The sequence below is a fragment of the Takifugu rubripes genome, chromosome 5, assembly GCF_901000725.2.
Source record: "Takifugu rubripes chromosome 5, fTakRub1.2, whole genome shotgun sequence".
In the NCBI taxonomy this organism is placed as follows: domain Eukaryota; kingdom Metazoa; phylum Chordata; class Actinopteri; order Tetraodontiformes; family Tetraodontidae; genus Takifugu; species Takifugu rubripes.
The window spans coordinates 472,981-488,579 of record NC_042289.1 but is presented as its reverse complement, the minus strand read 5'-3'; the positions used below and the strand labels follow the sequence as shown (position 1 = coordinate 488,579).

The following is a 15,599-nucleotide window of genomic DNA, read 5'->3' as shown; positions in this document are numbered from 1 at the left end:
CTGTCTGTCTGTCTGTCTGTCTGTCTGCCTGCCTGCCTGCCTGCCTGCCTGCCTGCCTCTCTGTCTGTCTGCCTGCCTCACTCTAACTCCCTCTCTCTCTCTCTCACACACACACACACACACACACACACACACACACACACACACACACACACACACGCACACACACACACACATCAACTGCAAGGCAGAGTAAGGCCACTTCAGCCTCCTTCAGACAGTCGCATGATGTAATCCCACAAAGTCCTTTCAGTCTGGTGTAATCTGTCAGACAGACGAGCCAGCAGACAGGCTGCATGATCCCACATCAGTCTTTTGCCTGGTATTCTTCAGAGACACCCCCATTAGTTCACTATCAAGGATGTAATGGCTGGTTTTAAAAGTAAAAATGAAATCTACACATATCAGAGTATTAAAAATACCTCCTGATTGCCTTCTTTGAACCAAATATATCTACAGCAGCTTTGTAGTAAAAGTTATTACTACTACTATTCCTATTTAGTTCATTATTTTGAGTAAATTGCCTGCTTGCTGTAGGAAATACTAATCTACCTTTCCTCTATAAAGATAATGGAAATGTATCTGTGTCTGATTCTTATATTAACAACTGTCATAAATTGTTTACAGTCTTTTAATTGTGAATTAATTTCCAAAATATACTATAATTATGAAAAATATGGATAAAATCTGAGACAAATACCACTCTTCACTGTTCTTTGTGCCCCCTCTAACAGAGCAGAATAAAATACACCAAAGTGCGGCGAACATCGATCACTGGCATTCTGTTCATATGAACATATGATTGTAAATTCATAGATTAGAATGCAATAGTGACTGTGTGTTTCCTTCTGATCATAACAGCAACATTATTAGACATCAATGTGCAAATTCTACATAATGCAGGATATGATAACATAAAGACATGTAATATTAAAGCACCTTTGTGTAGTTCTGTTCCAGTCAGTGTCCATGTCCTTTTGCTTTGACCTTGTTAATCTCAGTACAGGAAGATGTGAGTCATATTTAATCTCTATCTTTAATCCATCATTCCTAGACATGACTTTTCAGGCTTTACTGGCAATACATATTAAGTTCAGTTACATGAGGTGAAGAAATGGATCAAGCTGATTTCCTCTCTTTCTGCTTTGATTGGATTTAAAGATATAATAAATATAATAAGTAAAATAAGACTTGTACTTGTTTTAGTAGCAGTTTTAATTTTAAACTTGGATAAAGACACAAGTACACTAACGTCTAAGCAGGTGTATATATCATAAAAATGTGTTCAATTATATTTAAACTTACCCTAAACTTACATGAAATGGTTAATCTTGATAGTTTAGGATTTATATTTTACTCTTAATATATCCCACCAAAACAAGTGCAGTACCCACTAAGGGGATCTTTGAATACTCAGCTGAGAGGAAATTAAACTGAGCTATTGTTATCTAAAATGGAACATTACATTTTGACTTTTTTTTAGATGACTGCAGTTCTAGTCGAGTATTTGTAGTCAGGTAAAAGTGACTGAGAAATATGAGCATATTTAACTGGGATCACAGGAAAATTGGTCAGTGCTGGGGGATTGATTGTTTTTTAATAATAAAAGGGATTATTTCACAATCAGTACTTCAAATACAAGGTTCTATCCTCTGGATTATTGCCATTAAATGAATTACAACCTAAACCCTTCTAATTAACCTGTTAATGCTGCAATGACGTGTTTAACAACAATAACACAAACCTTGGATTATGGATGAACTTTACTCAATATTTCAAACAATATGACAGAAAAATGACAGCTTGTAAACGTAACACTTGGATGTACTGCATTAGCGTAATTGATAAAATTAATGCTATTATATTAGGAAGAAATCCCATGTGCTTTTTAATAAGAAGGTACTTTTTTTGAGCGTAATTACTTTGTATCATATACATCCAATCATGACACTGAGCACCTGCAGCCAACAAAGCGAGGCAAACCAAAACCTAACATCTAGATATGGCCAAATGTAGCACTAAACTGATAGTTTGAGTATGATGGAGTATTTGAAGCATCAGTGGATGCTACAGGAAGCAGCAGAAGACCTGTAGTGATGTCTTTCTTGCATCGATCTATGGCCTGCTTGTATGATATCTTCTCTTCAGTGATTGGGTCGACCAGCTCTTTTATGTAAGAAGATTCATCTTGCAGCTCACTAGCAGTTGTGCTGTCAATCAGACTCGCATCAAGTGCTTCTTGAATAGAAAGGCGACCCGCTCTGGAAGGATCCACCAACCCACCGGTCAAGTATTGCGCCAGCAGGTACCTCCTGGCATTTTCTTCCGACATATACCCTTTTTTTGCTGCCTGTGCTACTGCCAGTCGCTCTTTGGTTGATGGATCCTCTACTCCAGTAAAGGCCTTCTGGGCATTCAAAAGCTTGTACATTTGGCCTTGGTCAATTAAGCCTTGTCCAACTGCCTTGTGTACAGACAGTTTGTCCTTTTTGGTGAGATCAACAATCCCACCAGAGGCTGCTTGGGCCTCAAGCAGCTTCAGAGCTGTGTCAGGATCAATGAGTTTGCGGGTCACGGCGCTTCTCACAGACATCCGGCTGTGAGTGGTGGTGTCCACAACTCCCGAGATGGGAAAATGATCATCAGGACCTAAACTACTATGGTTGCTTACATTTTGTTGAGAGTTAAGTTTTGTGTAGGAGGACCTTAGCGAGGAATGCATAGAGTTCAGTGGAGAGAATGAAGTGGATCTGTTGGGTGATTTTGGCGAAGCTACTGCAGGGATGTAGGGCTGTTTGGTTTCCCCTGCTACGAGGAGGGCAAACTCAGAAATATGAAGTTTGCCTTCCTTGTATCGCATCATATCATACTGTGTCAAACGACCCTCCCTCAAAGCATCCTTGACAGAATATTGCTTCCCACTTTTACGATCCTGCAAAATCGTAACATCTCCATCAGGACCAGTTGAGGTGATTTCCTCCCAATCACACTCCAACTCTGACAGTTGAATGTAGTGGTTACGGTCAATCAGACCCTGTATGTATGCTTCATACGGAGACATGTCTTTACCCGTTTCTGGATCCATGATGGTGATCTTTGTGGACAGATTTGTCTCTCTGGTGTGAGTTTCAGACTGGTCTTCTTTTTTAATGTTGTTTTGAAGCTCTAAGATAATTGCATCTCTCTGGAATATTTTCTCTTTTTGAGATAGAATTTCTTTCTCCAGGTGTTGGACTTCAGAAGAAGCTTTCAGGGTCTTCTGACGTATCATTTGCTTTCTTTCACTCATTCGCCTGGACTGCTGCTGGAAGGTTTCACTAATGTTGAGTCTCTCACCATCCAGGATTTTGATCTGTTTTAGGAGGTCCTCCTTCTCTCTTAGCAGAGCATCCCTGTTGGTGATGAGTGCAGCCTCCTCCTGAGAAGTCATAGATTTCACTGACTGTATTTGGCTTATTTTGATGGTGATGTTTTGGACTTCATCCTCCTGGTCACGCCTATGATTTCTCTCTTGTGAAACCAGCTCTCTTAGATGTTCCCTTTCTGCCTCAACCACTGGATCTTTCTCAACACGAACAATTTCTCTGTGAACAACTTTCTCAACTGATTTCTCCTTTAGAAGGATTTCCAATTTGACTTTCAGGTTGCGTATTTCTCTTTCTAGGCGAGCAATATTGGTGGCCTCAACCTCCACGTTGGCCCGGAGGTCATCGGTAAGTTTTTCCAGCTTAGGATCTCTCTCTACTTTCAGAACCTCCTCAATGACAATCTTTTCCTCAACAGGTGGAGGAGCATTTTCCAGTTCATGAATGTGAGATTTTAGTTGCCGAAGTTCTGACTCTACTTGGATCTTCCTTTGGTGATCATCCATCTGAGCTAGGGCAGCCTCTTTTTCTTGAATTAGGGCTCTAAACTGCCTGACTTCTAACTCAAGTTTTCTTCGGGATTTTGTTTCATCATCCAGGTTCTTGTTTAGCTTCTCATGGTCCAGCATCTGCTTTGGATCCTTCTGAAGACGCACCACTTCCTGCGTTATGACTTTCTCCTCTGGTTTCTGCCTCTCAAGGAGAATGTATTGATTTTGGAGCTCAAATAGACACTCCTCCAAACTGCGGCGATGCTGAATTTCTTCTCTTACATTCCTCCGCAGTCTGTCAGCCTCTTTCTCAAGAAGAGGGTCATTCTCATATTTAATGACCTCTCTAGTGACTACATTAGTCTCCACCTTGGATTTTTCAGCTTTTAGCTGATCTCTTTCCTTTCGTAGACGTGTGAGCAACTCTAATGTGGTTTCACAGTTGAGTTGCAAACGGGACACTTGGTTATTCAGCCTTTGTAATTCTCTGATGACTTCTGGGCTTTTCTCTTCTTTGATTACTTCCCGGTTGACCTCCTTGTATTCGACTTTGGGCTTCTGAGCATGGAGGGATGTCAGAGTCGACATGGTTGTCTTAATTTCCTTCTCCAAGTTTGTGCAATTTCTATTTAATTCCTGCAGTTCTTTCTTCAGACGTACTAGCTCAACCTCTGTCTCAGGATCAACTCGGTAGATCTCGTTGATAATCTCCTTGACCTCAACTTTAGGTTTCAGCCTCTCCAATTCCCCATAGCGTAGTTTAAGTGTGGTCAGGTCCTTCATCAAAATAACATTCTCGTCCTTCTCCTCTTCCAAAACCATTCGTAGTTTCTTTGACTCTTCAAGCGTTTCTGGATCTTGTTGCACTTTTTTTATCACCTTTGTGACTATCTTGGGTTGAATAGTGGAAATGACTCTCTCTAGTGTATTTATTTGTCCCCTTGTGCTAAAAATGTTTTCATTAATCGCATGAGAATGGGATTCCTCTTCTGTAATAGATCCCTTGAGGTTAAGGACAGCTTTCAGCATTTCAGGATCCTTTTCAGTCTTCAAAACCTCCTTTTTTACTATTTTCTCCCTGATTTTGGGTTTCTGTTGATAAAGAACTGACATCTCATTTTTTACTCTAACTACATGAGTGTCTTTAGTTTGAAGCTCCTTTTTTATTTGCAGTATCTCATCTCTCATCTTGGCAGCTTCTTTATCAAGCTGAGGGTCTCTCTCATATTCTGTCAATACCTTAGTCACAAGCTTGGGTTCGATTTTCTGCAGCTGCTTTTCCAACAGAACAACCTTCTCTTTATAAATGTCAATCTCACCATGGGCTTTTGACCTTTTCAGAGCATCATCCTTGATCCGATTTTTCAGGGACCGTAATTCCATCTCCAGTTTTGGATCACGGTAGTAATGTACCACTTCCTTTTCCTCTGTTCTCTCCACACCTCTTCTGTTTTTTAGAGAGACGAGTCTCCTTCGATATGTTTCAAGGTCTTTTTCAGCATGGATACGCCTAGAAATTTCTTCACTTAGTTCATTTTTCAGGCTTTCACTCGCCTCCTGGTCCTTCTTCTGGCTCTGTAGCTGCAGCTGTTGACTGATGACAACATGATGAATTGTATCTTCATTCTGTGAATTAGTTGAATAAAGGACATAGAAAAAACACTATTTAAACCAACCAAAGAGAAAATGAACAGAAAACAATGCTGTCCTGCCCGTACTATTTTTTTTAAATTAATTTCAAAACATCATACCCTAGCCTTGATGTCCTTTGCTATTTCCAGCTGACTGAGGAGTTGGTCATTCTCTCCACTGACTTCAGAGTACAGGTTCAGTAGATCTTTTTCCTGCATCACCAACAAAAAGAAGCATCCAATGTGAGACCAATGTCACAGCTGATCCCAGGCTCAAATTGCCAGCATTGGAGTCCAAATGCAAGTCCAATTCGCCCAAAAAAGTTTTGTACTTTGGTTTGATTGACATTTTGAATCCTAGTCAAACGTACCCAGAGCTTTTTTTCAATCAAATATAGGCTGCAATATACATCAGTCATCTGCACAACCATTAAGGACACTAAACATTACAAATGATTGTTTATAATGTACCTTCTGCTGTACAGCTTGAGTCAAGGTCAAACTTTTAAATTTCCTTGGAATTGGCTCATAGTCATCATCATCATCATCATCATCTTCACCATCCTCATCCTCATTTAGAGTGCTTTGATAAGTGTTTGACTTTACTTCATATTCCTAAGAGAAAGTATATTAATCATGGATGAGAATGGGTAATATTTAAGATGGAAAAAGGAGTATAGTCTTTAAACTCACATTAAGGATGTTCTGGAGATCACGGGAAAGACCTTTAACACGATCCAAGTCACTTGACTTCTTCTTGATATCCATCACTATTTTCTATGTGAGACATGAAATGCCCAAACCATAACACATAAGACCAAGAAGGGCGTCTACGCAATCATTAGTGTGAATGTAATTCCTGAGAATTAGGGAATTAGTGAAAAAAGACGATCAGTATAATTGTTTTCCTACACACCTCTTGAGAGTTCAGTTTGGCTGTTATCTGTGCTGTATTATCAGCTGGCTTGATTGTGTTATTGGGCAAATTCATCAAGAAAAAATCCAATGATTGGAGTGCATTCTGGAAATCTTGATTTTTATTGGCTGCTTCCTTTACCAGAGCAATTCTGATGAATAAAACAAAAGAATATTTGTCATCACTAATCAAATGTGTCCATGGTAAAGTACATCATGTATGTCAGGATGCCACCATGACTCACCTTTCCTGAAGCTGATTATTGATCATTGTGTATCGGTTCTTCAGCCTCTTCACCTTATTTTGTTGGTGGCAGATGTCAGGACAGTATTCAGTAAAACTCCGTTCCAGGGGGTTACATGCCTGCTCTGCCATCTCCAGATCTCTGCCCAACAGAACCAACTCATTCTTCTTTGAAGCAACATCCGTCTGTAGACTCTACTTTGCATGTAGAGAAAAATATTTTAAATTTAGAAGAATAAAAATCAAGAGAAATATTACAATTTTAATCAATTTTTGGATACCATTATCATTTCTAAATGAGGATGGGTGCATGAGATTCAGGTAGGTCCTAAAAATGCCACATTCGACAAACTGCTAACTGATTACTTAGCAAACAAAAACATATTTCATATTTCAATTGCTACATAGCAGCTGTACCTCATTAGTCACTGTTAAATTATAATGTAAAATAGTATTTGCAATAGTTTTTATATTAATTTTTTGTATTCATTTATTAGTTTAAATAGGGGAAAATGGCAAAAATTAGTTTAAACTGGGATATCGCCTTTTCCTAAAATTGTTCTACATCTGAATTTAATGGTCAAATTGTTACAACACCTGCAGCTGCTGGTTGCAAGTCTGGAGTGTGTTGGGTTTGTCATGAATGACGCCATCTTTTGCAAGCTGCTCCTCAAAGCCAGAAACAATGCTATCCACTTTGTGTATTTGCTTCTCGAGGAACATCGAGGCTGATACTCTGTTGAACCACAACAACAAAACCTTTCAGTATATTTTTCCACAATTAATATTTTAAAGCAAACCATTGAATGAAGTTTTCATTGAGGAAAATCTGACTAAGGACAAAAATCAATCCCTTTATGATGAAGCTGACATATAAACGTGATGTATTTTTTCTGACTTTCTTACTTTTTATTAGACAAATTGATAAGGTTGTTGATGTCATCAATCTTATCATTGGTGGCTCTCATCTTAGGAAGAAGGGATGAAGTTATTGGTCCTGAAGGATTCTTTGCCAAAACAGGTCCCACATCTCTTTGGATGGAAGACATTTCTGAATCCAGTCTTTTTATAGTCCGTGCAGATTTCTAAAGAGAACAATTTTATAAAACAAGAGTCAGAAACATAATAAACAGGCAGGTATAAGTGTGCACAATGTACACAGGATGACCTCATACTCTTGCAGCCTTCTCTCCAGGTCTTGTACAGGATTCTGGTTGTCCAGTGGCACTCTGAGCTGACTCAGGATTTTGATGTTGCACTGATCCAAGGTTTTGTTTATGTCATCAATTTCCCTGGAAAGTTCTGTAGCTTTAGGATCCTCCGGAACACTTTGTACTGGGACTGAGGATGATCAGTTAAAACAATTATAGAGTGAAGCTTAAACAAACCCAGATGCTTCATCCAATTCATAACAGAATTGTGGATTTTATTACTATTTCGTCTTACCTGTCCTTTTAACATGAAGTACCTCTGTAGTTGGGTTCTTCAAAGACACCAGTAGTTTAGATCTATTGTTCTGCAGCTCCCTAAATTCTCTGTCCAAACTGAAAGACAGATCATTTCTTCAAAATCCATTATAAGCTCTGTAATCGCATATCTTGCAGCTCCAGCACCAAGGCTTGGGAGACCCCAGTGGAGAGATGGTGTGGAGTTGTGGAGAACGCTGTGAAGCAGTGATGAATGAAGCAAAAGAGTCAGCTGTGAGGTTAGCTGCAGGACGAGGAGGAGGAGGGTTAAGCAGGGTTTTAAAGGAGTTGTAAAACAACTACTTTGCAGGAGTGATGCCAGAAGACAAGGAGGACAACAGAGACTGGTAGCTCTCAAGATCTTCAGGTGAACGGGATTTGTGCCATTTTCACTCTGCAGCTCTGAGTTTGATACACAGTGTTAGGAGGGTATCATCCAACTGTGGCTGTAGCTGGGCAGACCTAGCAGGCATGTGGATGGACGGCACAGACTATCCAGGAATGACCTCAGGGAGGAGCAATTTTTAATTTATTTTAAATTAAATCATTTATAGTTATGCTTTTAAATTACTTAAAAGGCCAATGGTGGGTTTGGGGTGTGGTATACAAGCTGCATTAAGTTTTGGAAATATGATAATGAAAGTCAGAGTGAAAAATCAATTCATTTCAGCAGTGCATTCACAGACTAAACTTGATAAAAGTTTGTTAGAACACACTACAGGTCTTATTACTGATTTGTGACCGTTACCTGGCTACTTTATCCAGGGCCTCCACATCTGGTGGTGGAATCATAAAGCATGCCCCTGGAAGGGTTTTAACCACCCCACTGAGTGTCTCAAGTTCCCAGTTTTTAGAATCAGCGTTGGACTTCAGGGTCAGTCTCTCACCACGCCTCACCATTTCCTATGATGGAAAAGAGAATGTGATTCTATTGATATGAAGGACAGCTTAGGTTTAATAGTGTACGTGGCTTCCAATCACACCTCTCCATCCACCCAGTCACACAATGATACTGCAGTGGTGAGTTTGGTGGGATGGATTCGACGCTGCTTCAGAGGTGGGATGCGGCTGCCCAGCTCCTTCAGGGCAGACAGACGCTGCTCATTCCTCTTCATTGCTGGCTCATCACCCTAAAGTTAAAGATGAGAAAACACATGAACTGAAAGGACATCTGCAGTTATCAGAGATGCTTTAACTGATTTTTCAGGATGACTGTGCAATGCACTAATGAAAATGCATAATTAGACAAATTGTATTTTTTTTAACAAACAGATGCAGACAATCCAGCCTATAAAGTTCATTTTTTACTAAATAACCTGGGGCAAATTCATATTGGCTTAAATTTTACTAGAGTTCAATTTTAAATGTGAATTTTTTTTTATTTATTTTTTTTACAATGACGATTATTTTGATATTACAATAAGGCTTGCAATTAAGACTATTAACCTACAGTCTGACTGCTCTGCAGTTTGTTCTCAAAATATCCTAAAAAAACCCTACCATTTGGGAGGAAAAAGCTTAAACCGTACTGGAAAGATAAATAGAACTAGGGTAAATAGTTGAACTTACATGTTTACAATGTCAAGAGAACTAATTGTCTTCAGACAGATATTTCAAAGTCGCTAAACCCCAAATGTAACATATTAACAATATAACAGCATTATTATAATATTAATATAACAATAATAATGTTATATTACTATTGTAGTTTTTGTTGTTATAACTGTAAACAACAATGTAAGCCAGATGAATGGAAATTCAACATTTGCATAGCTGCATAAATGAGTGAGAATGAATCAATTATACCTCGAGCTCCAACAGCACCTCAGAGTTGCTCTTAGTGTTCAGAGATTTAGGGTCCATATTTGCTTTGAGTCTGGTCAGGGAGTCGGACAACATATCTGAATCAAGTTGGAACTGGTTTGAAGAACAAAAAGCTTTGGTAAATATTTAATGGATTTGTTGAATGGGGTGACATGGTAAGACAACACGGCTCTTTACCTTCTTGTAATCTTCAATGTTGTCCAGGTGTGTTTCTTGAGCCAAACACAAGTTGAGAAACGCCTGCCACTCATTTTGCATTGCGTTTCTGTGGACCTGGTTTAGGAAGAAAAAGAAGCAGGCTCAAGCATTTGAGTTTAAATAGAATTTGTCACACTGATCATGTTGACAATCGTGTGAGACAGACGTACTGTGATCGCTGGGCTGCCAGGGTGTTTGATGATTTCAACAAGCCGATCTCCTTCATCTTGTAACTTATTCACCTCACTCTCGTGGGCAAGCAGCCCATTATTTTTGAATTTCTGAAAGTACACATAAATATGAAATATAAAAATGTTCAGTCATTTAATTAATAAATTAGATTAAATAATCAATATAATAGAACCAATTAATGTGCTGAACAATTTGATATAGCATAGATTTTATTCAAAGAATGATAAAATAGCTTCATTACAAGTCAGCACAACAGCACACTTCTTTATTGGCATTACTTTTGGGCTTTCTATAATATTTTTTTGCCATTTTAAAACCATGTCAAAATTCTATTTATATGACCTGCTGATGATGTGAAATGATGAGGAATTTGGTGTAAGTATTGAAGCAAATCTTTATCTTTAACATGTTAACCAGTTTTAAATAAAGCCACCAGCAGTTAGCTCATCATCAGGAGCTGCTCACTTCATACTCCATGCGAACGCTGGGGGGGTCAGACATGAGGTCGCTCCAGTCTCTCTGCAGGATCCTCTCCTGCTGCCCTGACAGATACACCAGCTCTTTACTGCAGCTCTGCATGTATTCATACAAAGAGGCCAGGTTGCTTCGCCTCTGCTGGGAGCTCTCCTACAGACCAGACATGCCAGATATACCACCATCATTTTCCTGTGAGCATTAATGAAGTGCGGTCTTTTAACTCTAAATTCAAAAACTGAACTCACATAAAGTTTAGCATATTTGTCCTTGAGGGTAGTGTACTGCTCCTTTAAAAAAAGAGAACTGACAATGTCACACAGGCATGTAAACAGCTCTTGAAACATTAACAATGCTTGAGTTAGATGTTGTAGCAACTCATAATAGTGAAGATGTCACATGTTTTAAATGATTTGTAATTCCTTAATAAAAGGTCTCCAATATAAATATTTCTTGAATAAAATGATCCAATATTATGTGTATCTTACTAACCTGCCTCAGATACAGAGCCACCTGAACTATATCAGAGCCAAATCCATCAGTGGTGTTGATGTATACAAGTACCTGTGATGTGATGCTGTCTGGGGTCAACTGGGCACTGTAGGACTGGATTGCCTGATGGAGAATGTTATGTGCTGCAATCTGCTTCTCCACATCAGCCAGGTTGGGGCCAAATGGCTCCACATCTAACTGTTTCTGTAAGTGACAGCACCAAAGAAGCATACATCTATAAAATGACTATGAGGATGTAAGGTAAAAAACATGAATGAATGAATTGAGGTTCTGCCTGACCTGCTTTTCATCTAGCAGAGGACCCCAGTCAATCTTTTGCTTCAACTCCAAATCTGGTAACTGATTGTACAGCTCTCTGAAAGTGCCACAGTCCTTTGCCCACCGTTCATGCAGGTTTTTCACACTTTAAAAAAATCAGACTGAATATTTCTACTTGCTGAAAGATGGAATGTGGAAAGAGCACATCAAGTTTTAGGAGCTTCTGCACACCCTATGTAGTATAGACTCACTCTCTTTCAATCTCAGTAGCCTGTGGGTGCTGCAGCTTCTTGGCCTTGTCCACATCCATGAAAAGCTCCTTCAACAAAACCTCAGCTTCCACCAGGCTGTCTGCATTCACCTTCTGGTGCATCAGTGGCAGGTTCTTGTCATCACGCTCAGCGTCCTGTCGAAACAGCAGATATAGACTCACACTTATAATTTTAAAGCACTAAAGTACAAATCAACACAACTGCTGATTATTGTTGCCAGGATTTCATTATCTTTTAGTTAGATCTTGTTTTCACAATACTGAATGTATTTAATCAGAATAAATTTTACTTTATTTACTTTATTTATTATCAATATCACACACCCATTATCCTTAATTGCCAAATATTGCTGTATTTGATAAGGCTGATTGGAATCTTTTTCAAGAAATATTAGTAATGTTATTTTCTTAGTGACACCGATATTTCCACCTTTTATTTTCAATCAGCAGTCAAATGTCCTTTTACTCTGAAGCTACTCTTGTGTTCTGTTGTGGGGGGGGGGAGCAAAAGTGTGGCCAATAATGCAATAACCAGTAAAGAAGGGAAGTAAGAGAAGAGGAGGTAATCATGACAATGGGACTCTGCAGCCTGGAGTTCCTACCAGAGCGAGCCTCTCTTCTGACTGCAGGATGTTCTTCTCTACTTGGTCTGCATTCAACTGCATGCGAGAGATCAGCAGAGCCAATTCATTGGCCTGAGTTCTGAATAGAAACACAAGTCACTGTCAGCACAAGTCAAACTTTTAAAAAACCACAATTCCTAAATACATGAACTATGAGAACAAAGTAGGTTAAAGTAGGTGCCCTCTTATGAGGAGAGCCCATTAAAGTGGATGAAATAAAGGAAGAAACTCATTTTCAGCGGTGTATTTCTTTGCAAACTCATTGTTTGTTGGTTTGGGATTAGAAGTCACAAGGAAGCCATTTCAAATAATAGCTGCACTGTTGTAAAGTGACATCCAACTTTTTTCTACTGTCAGAAAAGAATGATTGCACTGCAGTTATCATGTCCTTGTGCTGGGGGAAGAAATGTGTGTTCCTCTGTGAAAGTAGTTCTACAGGTTACGAAACTCAAACCAACACCCTTGAGGGAATTACAACTAATGCTGTTGCTGAGTATCAGTCTGGATAAATGAATAAAAGTTAGGTGAATTGATTTTGATAAACACAGGTTTAATAGTAATTGTGTTTTTTAACCTTTTGTTGTAAACAAATTATTGCATTTACAGCTACTGTGTCAGAGGTGAACATGAAGGCATTCCATTCTTTTACTGGTATGTTGCTTCATTTTCTGCACGCCTATTTTCTGCCATTGCTCCTTTTCTGCAATATGAATGGCAGCTATTTAGACTGCGCACACACCCTGTTTAGAGGAGCACTGGTATGTTATGGGGTGAGGTTGGGAGGCGTTCCTGTCAGGAATGTTGCCCCACTACTTCCTCTTATCAGATTGATGCTGCCATTGATGAGGTTGTGACATTCCATAGTTATTACTACACACCTGCAGGGCTGGTATTTATCCAGTTAAGTTATCTATCAAAGTTTTCTTCAGCAATAAGGAGAACGGCCTAAGCATAAGAACCAAATAAACAACAGCCCTGAATTTAATTATTCATATCACTGACAAAACTCTTATTTCACAATGACAGATAAATTTATATATCCAGCCATTTCTACAAACAGGTATGGCTTCATCACAGCACAGGTTCCAGGCATTTATCTATGGTCTAATGAGTGGGAACATTGACCACTGGAGTCACTTTACACCCACACAACTGAAACCACAACTACAGGTTAGGCAGCACTTTATTGTGGACTGAGTGACTGGTTCACTCACTCAAGTGCCAGCGTAATTAGCAATAAAGTGAACCTGCCCGACCACTCCCCAGAATTTTGATGGAGCAACTCTGTAGAAGTTACCAACCATTCCACCTTGTTTGGAAATAAACCCCTCTGACGACAATTTGAGCTCAATGCTTCACTTTATAAAAACATGATTAATGACTCCCTGAGTCAACATTTCACTGCACAAACAACCACTGGTTCTACCACTCAGCACTAAGCAGCTTTAGATTCTGTCACATCAGAATTAGAGTGCAGCTGATTGGATGCAGTTATGAAACACTTTATTGTCTTAAACTGGAAATGAAATGCTCGGAATCTAGAAAACGAGTGGGAACAGTTTTGGGCCGTTTAATAAGAGCAAAAATGCAGGAAGAATAAGCTTGCCTGCGCAGAGTAGAAGGTGGCACAACATACCTGCTAATCTTGACAGGGCTTTGTTCCTTAGACATGTTGGAGAGCAATCAGGCCTGCTCCTGTAAATTGAATCTGAATGTGTTCTTTCCAGCAACTCACTCTCTCCTTACTTTCTTGTCCTTTGTGGTGTCACTATCACTGCTTCCACTCCTCCCTGTGTACAAGGAAAGTCCACCTGTCTCAGCTCCTCCCACATATGCAGGTGTGTCAAACAGCAGTGGAGCGGACCGGAATGACCTGTTTCATGATCCTGCGGCTCTGTTTGACTTTGTTATCTAAAGAGCAAAAAACTAAAATAATGGACGAGTTGCCAACCCATCACAAGGACCTATCTGAACATTTGGGGGTTTGATATTTTGTTGAAGGGTATCTGGGGTGGGCTGAAAGCATCCTGGCGTCTCTCCTGCTAACTTTGGAAGGTTTGTTTTCAGGATTAAACCAGCATTTTGTTTTCTTTTAACGTCAGACTGCCAATAGACTAAACTCATTTGCTTACAATAACTAGAAGAACTTTTTTGTGGAGAGGTCTGAACACACATCTGCATATAAAACACATTATATAACAAACAGGGATCACAACTGATGCAGCAGCTAAAGTTAAAAGAAAACAAAATGCTGGTTTAATCCTGAAAACAAATCAGTTGTTAAACAGCCAAACCCTGGTAATGCATGTGATTGGTTTAATATTTACATGATTGTTCAACTTGAAAGGGACGTGTCAGACTATGTTCATTTATCACATGTAATCAACACACACCCTGGAAAGTTATCTCTGTCGGGAGTCAAGGTCTGAAGAAAAAAGATACAAGCATGTTGGGGGGGAAGAAAGTATGCAAAACCAGTGCACAAACAGCATTTGTCTTGCTCAGTCATGTATTTGACAGGAAAGCATGTGAACGTGTTGGCTAACCTCGGCTTCAGAAATAAAATGACTGGTAAGAAGTTAATGTGACTGGTAAGAAGTTACTTTAACATTGTGGTTGATGGCAGTGGGCGTGTTTGGTGTGCACCCACCTTAGTAACTCTGACCCACACCATATACTGCCAGGGTGCAGATACAACATGGGCTATTGCAAAATGCAGCACTTTAACAGTCCACTGTAACCACATACCAAATGATGCGCGGTAAAGAACAAAGGAGAGGTTAGCGTTGGAATCTCCTTCATTCTGGGGAAATCAACATGTAATTAGGGATTTTCTTTATCAATCAGATATGATCAAGTGTTCAATTATGCTACTGTTTTGCAGAGGTGGAAAGTAATGGGATGGATTTTTTTTGTTAGTTTAGATATGAGCTATAATTGAAATAACAGAAAAGAGTGGAAAGCTACTGAAAAAGGAATCAATTAGACAATTGATGTTATATTATTCATAGGTCAATGGATGGATGGAAGGATGGATGGGTGTGCATATGGACTGGTGACAGTAACACAGGGCTAAGTTTTAGTCCATAAGCTTCATGTATACAAGCACACTATTTGAGATAAGGCTCTTGTTT

The 15,599-nt window shown here is 39.3% G+C and overlaps 1 protein-coding gene across 1 annotated transcript; it reads right to left on the bottom strand.

Annotated features, from left to right (window-relative positions):
* Positions 1 to 1,579: 1,579 nt before the first annotated feature.
* Positions 1,580 to 14,258, bottom strand: LOC101078526 (envoplakin-like). The gene is made up of 22 exons (XM_011603646.2): positions 14,102 to 14,258; positions 12,445 to 12,544; positions 11,823 to 11,977; positions 11,593 to 11,716; positions 11,365 to 11,496; positions 11,049 to 11,090; positions 10,792 to 10,953; positions 10,305 to 10,415; positions 10,114 to 10,209; positions 9,919 to 10,029; positions 9,096 to 9,242; positions 8,861 to 9,015; positions 8,093 to 8,190; positions 7,815 to 7,987; positions 7,553 to 7,731; positions 7,244 to 7,382; positions 6,648 to 6,841; positions 6,404 to 6,554; positions 6,181 to 6,264; positions 5,959 to 6,102; positions 5,608 to 5,700; positions 1,580 to 5,482 (listed from the first exon to the last, which is right to left on the bottom strand). The coding sequence occupies exons 1-22, from the start codon at positions 14,134 to 14,136 to the stop codon at positions 1,997 to 1,999; spliced, it is 6,111 nt and encodes a 2,036-aa protein (XP_011601948.2). The 5' UTR covers positions 14,137 to 14,258; the 3' UTR covers positions 1,580 to 1,996.
* Positions 14,259 to 15,599: the final 1,341 nt, after the last annotated feature.

Bases quoted from the DNA above. Each gene is read 5' to 3' on its own strand.
- LOC101078526 (XM_011603646.2), bottom strand. From the start codon at position 14,136: ATGTCTAAGGAACAAAGCCCTGTCAAGATTAGCAG. The intron at 10,030-10,113 runs GTAAAGAGCCGT...TCTTCAAACCAG, and splicing joins ACATTGAAGATTACAAGAAG to TTCCAACTTGATTCAGATAT. The intron at 7,732-7,814 runs GTCATCCTGTGT...TGTTCTCTTTAG, and splicing joins GAAGGCTGCAAGAGTATGAG to AAATCTGCACGGACTATAAA.